Source organism: Dryas octopetala, chromosome 3 (assembly GCF_963921425.1).
Source record: "Dryas octopetala chromosome 3, drDryOcto1.1, whole genome shotgun sequence".
Classification (NCBI taxonomy): Eukaryota; Viridiplantae; Streptophyta; class Magnoliopsida; order Rosales; family Rosaceae; genus Dryas; species Dryas octopetala.
In genome coordinates, this window is record NC_141368.1 from 20,065,259 (window position 1) to 20,070,011 (window position 4,753).

Genomic DNA, 4,753 nt, shown 5'->3' on the forward strand with positions numbered 1-4,753 from the left:
CCATTTCCACCAGTACGTTCCTTCCTACAATCCAGGCCCCAAGCTAGAGCATGGTTTAAACCCCACAGCTCAGCAGCTAGAACCTCTCATCTGCCAAGATTAATATCACCTTCAAGACCCACAGGGATAGCAGCAATCCTCTGCACAATATCCTCAGGCAAAAATTGCTGAATGTTCTGCAAATCCCATAACTGATTACCACAGAAATCTGCTACAGCCAAGCCAATCTGATCAAGGCCTATAAATCATCACATCAATCTGAATTCGGAGTTCACATGGCACAAATTGAGAAGGATTATTCGTACCAATGCCCTCTGAAAGTTAGACTTTTTCTTATTTTGCCTCCTTAAATTTTAATTTTCTTATTTTACCCTCGAACTTTACAAACTCTTTCAGTTCACTCTATTTCGTCAAGTCTGTCAATAGTTTCCTTAAAAAAACTCACATGGCCGCTTAAGTGGCATGAATGAGCCCTTTTAATATTATTTAGAATTAATTATCTCCTACTACATGACAACTTTTATATTTACCCTCAACTATACATATTGTTTAAACTTAACAATAAGGTACTTTTCGTATTTTGGGGATCAGCTGTCCTTTACTAACCCACATTAAATAACTATTTTTGCTTTTTTTTTTTTTATAGAGTATTTAATATTTGTCTTTTTCTTTTCCATTATAGCTTGTTGTTTGGCTCTGTTTTTTGAGTCTCTATCATTTTCAAATCTCACAAGCTCCAGATCTTTCTTTCTCTCTCTCTCTCTCTCTCTCCAAAAATTGTGTGATTTCATGAAAGACAACCTTCAGATCTTTCTCTATCTCCTCTCTTTATCTCTTCGCTCTCCATAAATCGAGTGAGTTTTCAATTGTTCCAGGATTGAAAAACCCCCATTCGAAGTTTTCGGCCACCACGAGCAGTGATGTTGTGAACGGTCTTGAAAATCTCAGCGTCGACCAAGAAGCAATGGATCTGCTCCGAGCTTGATCGAAGCCTTCTAGATCTGCTCTGACCACTCCGACTTATCCTCGATTGGGCATGATCACAGCTCGTGGTACGTAGACTCCTACTTTGATTTCTTATCAGTAGAAGGTTCTTGATTTTTTTTTTTTTTTTAAAGCTCAGTTTCTGAAACTGCAATTTCTGGAACATTGCAAGTAAACTGAAACTGCAGTTTATTGGAGTTGCAGACTTGCAGTTGCAGTTACTAACTGTAAGTGAAACTGCAATTTCTGAAACTGCAATTTATTTTGAGTTGCAAGCTTGCAGTTGCAGTTACTAACTGTAAGTGAAACTGCAGTTTCTGAAATTGCAGTTTATTGGAGCTGCAGGCTTGCAGTTGCAGTTACTAACTGCAAGTGAAACTGCAGTTTCTGAAACTGCAAAGTGAACTGAAACTATAGTTTATTGGAGTTGCAGGCTTGCAGTTGCAGAACGATGCTTTTGAATGAAGATGAACAATTGTCGATTTGGTAAAGTTGAAGAAAGAGATCGATTTGGCAAAGAAAATAAGAAGATCAGTTTTGGGCTATTTGTGTAGTTGGTTTGGTTGTGATGCGTTTCTTATGGAAGGTGTCCGCATGTTATATTTTGGGCTTTTAGATAGTGTCCGCAAGTTAATAAAAATAGATTGAGTGGTTTTGGCTAATATTTTGCTTTGTTAGTACCTTATAATTAATGGACTCTATTATTTAAGATGCCATGTGGATAAACAATTAACAAAAACAATGAGGTTCACAAAACAAAATAAAAAAATTGAATTAAACAAAAATAAAAAGTTAATGATTATAACACCCAATTTTGGGCTTGCGCTTCCTCTGCAGCCCTAGTGATTTTTATGTTTTCTACTTTGGCCTAGTTTCCTTTTTGCTAGCCCATTTAATTTTCTTCTGGTCCACTGTTTTTTTTCAAATGCCATTTTTACTCTTATTGTTATAAATCGTTATATTTGAATGTCGCGCGATCATAGTTGCTCTGTGTCTCTGCTCGTAAAACTGAGCTTGGTTTACTCGATCTGGTATGGTTTTTGTCTCTCTCTCTCTCTCTCTCTCTATCTGTCTGTCTGTCTCTCTTTCTCTCTCTCTTTATCTCTCTTTTTCTCTCTCTCGGTTTGTGCTTCATCTGGTATGGGTTTTGTATTGTTGTTTGATTTCAATTTCTGTATTTTTGGAATTTTAGATTGATTGATTGAAGATTTTCGATTCAGAATCTATTTGTTTTTTGCTCTCTGTCTCTCGGTTTGTGCTTCATCTAGTATGGTTTTTGTATTGTTATTTTGATTTTGATTTTTGTATGTTTGGAATTTTACATCGATTGAAGATTTTTACGTTCAGAATCTGTTTGTTTTTTGTTTTGATTAATGATTTTAGGGTGTGGCTTTTGTTTTATTTTTTCATTGTGATTGTTATTGTTATTAGAATTGGTACTGTTTGAATTGTTATTGTTATTGTTACTGGATGTTTGTAACTTTTTAGTTTTGCTTATTTTTTTTGCTCTTTTAGGTATTATGAATTCAAATTTTGTTGCGAGGGTTATTTACTGTTCTCAGACTGTGGTTTTGCCACTGTCTGTTAGTTGGAGTTTTTGTGGTTTGTGCAATTTGATTTGCACAAAGTTTAGTATGTTGAAGATTGGTTCGTTTGTGTTGAAATATGTTCTTGGCGGTCAATCTGGATGTGTATTGGCAGATGATCAGGACTTGAAGATGTTGTTTACGTATTTGTCATTATTCAATGCACAAATAGTTGATATTTTTGTTACTGACAGTGGTTCTAGTAGCAATTCTTTGTGTTCTGCTGATAGTGGTGGGATTTCAACAAGTGATTCAGCAATTGTTAAAAATGATTATCTAGGGTGTTATAAGGCTAAGGCGGAGAAGGTTTATTTGACCAAGGCTTGGGAAGGGCATATTGAAGGTGTTGATCAAAGATTTGAAGGTGGTGTCATCAAGTTTAGGGAGACGTTCTGCAAGTATGCTATTGAGATGGGTTTTAAGTTTGTATATATTAAAAATGAAAAAACTCGTGTGTATGCTGAGTGCTTTAAGAAGCTTTCTGATGGTTGTCATTGGCATGTAAAGGCGTATTTTGTAGAGTCAATGGTTCTTTTTACATTAGGAATTTGGATAATGTTCACACATGTCATGGTGTGATTCGGGAAACAAAGTCTGAAAGATTGGTTTCTCGTGTTGTGAAAAGTATTGTCGTTGATGATATTAGGTCTAATCCTGAAAAGAGGCCAATTGATATTGTGAAAGACATTAAAAATAGCTATGGTTTAGATGTGTCATACCGTACTGCCTGGTATGCTAAGGAGTTGGGAAAAGATGTTGTTTACGGTGATGACAAGGAATCGTACAAGCAGCTTGTTTGGTATTTGAAATCTTTGGTATTGAGTAATGATGCGAAATTGCAAGTGGATGGTGAGACACAACGTTTTCAGAAGCTCTTTATCTATTTTGGTGCTTGCAAGAAGGGATTCATGGCATGTAGGCCGATGCTTTTTCTTGATGGTACTTTTTTGAAAAACAAGTTCAAGGGCCAATTGCTTGCTGCTACTGGAAAGAACGAAAATGAAGGTAATTTATTTGCTTTTAATGCGATCGTATTTTGTGAATTTGGTTTGTTTTCATTTTGATTTGAAGTGTTAAAACTGTCTGATTTAATTGCTACTGTCAGTTAGTAGATTCTTATAATGCTTTGTTTTTGCAGGTTTCTATCCTCTTGCCTTTGGAATTGTGGATTCGGAGACTGAAGATAATTGGACGTGGTTCATGGAAAGGTTGGCTGATGTTTTGGTTCCTCAAAAGCGGATAGTTACTTTCATTACTGATCGGAATGCTGGTCTCATCAAAGCTATTGCTACTGTTTTTCCGGGTTGGCCTCATAGTTTTTGTTTTCAGCATTTGAAACGTAACCTTGCAAATAGGTATCCGACAACACACAATAAGTATATGCGTGAGAGGGTTTTATATTTGTTCATGTGTTGTGCTTATGCACGTACTGAGGAGGCATTTAACTTATCTGCTGGGAAGCTGGAGGCAGAGGGTGGTCGTCTTGCTATTGACTTTTTGGCATAAGCACCATATGAAAAATGGTCTAATGCGTTTTTTAAAGGTAACAGGTATGGGGAAATGTGCAACAATGTGTCCGAGTCATTTAATTTTTGGATTTTGGAGCTAAAGTCCCTCCCCATTTTAGATATGATTGAAGACATTAGAACCAAAGTGATGGAGAATATGGCAAACCGAAAAATAGAGGTAGAATCGTTGAAGGAAAGGTGGTTTGCACTGGAAGGTGATTCGATCTTCATCTCATGTCTACCAAGTTGAAGGAAAGGTGACTGTGTGTGTAGATTTGGAAAAGAAGCTTTGTTCATGCCATAAGTGGTGTGTTTCAGGGTTCCCTTGTGCTCATGCTTTTGTTGCCATTCAGAGACATGGAGCTTCAATGTATAGTTTCATTGACAGTTATTTCAAGACGGAGTCTTTTAAGGGTTCTTATGAGTTTCTAATTTTTTCGGTTTCAAATATTGCTCAGGCATTATATGATTTTAGTCAAGATGCTATGATAGTTCAGTCTCCTATTACTAAGAAACCTTGTGGTAGTCCAAAGACAAACAGGTCGAAGTCTATACGTGAAGAAGCTGCTCGTGCCAGAAAGTGTAGTCACTGCGGAAAACCTGATGGTCATAATCGGAAGACATGTAGAGAGCCAATTTAGTTTTATGGTTGCTCTAGGTTTTAGTAATAATGGT

At 36.6% G+C, this 4,753-nt stretch overlaps 1 protein-coding gene across 1 annotated transcript; it reads left to right on the plus strand.

Moving 5' to 3' along the window:
• Positions 1-2,618: 2,618 nt before the first annotated feature.
• LOC147291677 (uncharacterized) lies at positions 2,619-4,112 on the plus strand. Its single transcript, XM_086236002.1, has 3 exons — positions 2,619-2,992; positions 3,091-3,575; positions 3,709-4,112. Exons 1-3 carry the CDS (start codon positions 2,619-2,621, stop codon positions 4,074-4,076), a joined length of 1,227 nt encoding a protein of 408 aa, XP_086092128.1. The 3' UTR covers positions 4,077-4,112.
• The last annotated feature ends 641 nt before the right edge of the window (positions 4,113-4,753 follow it).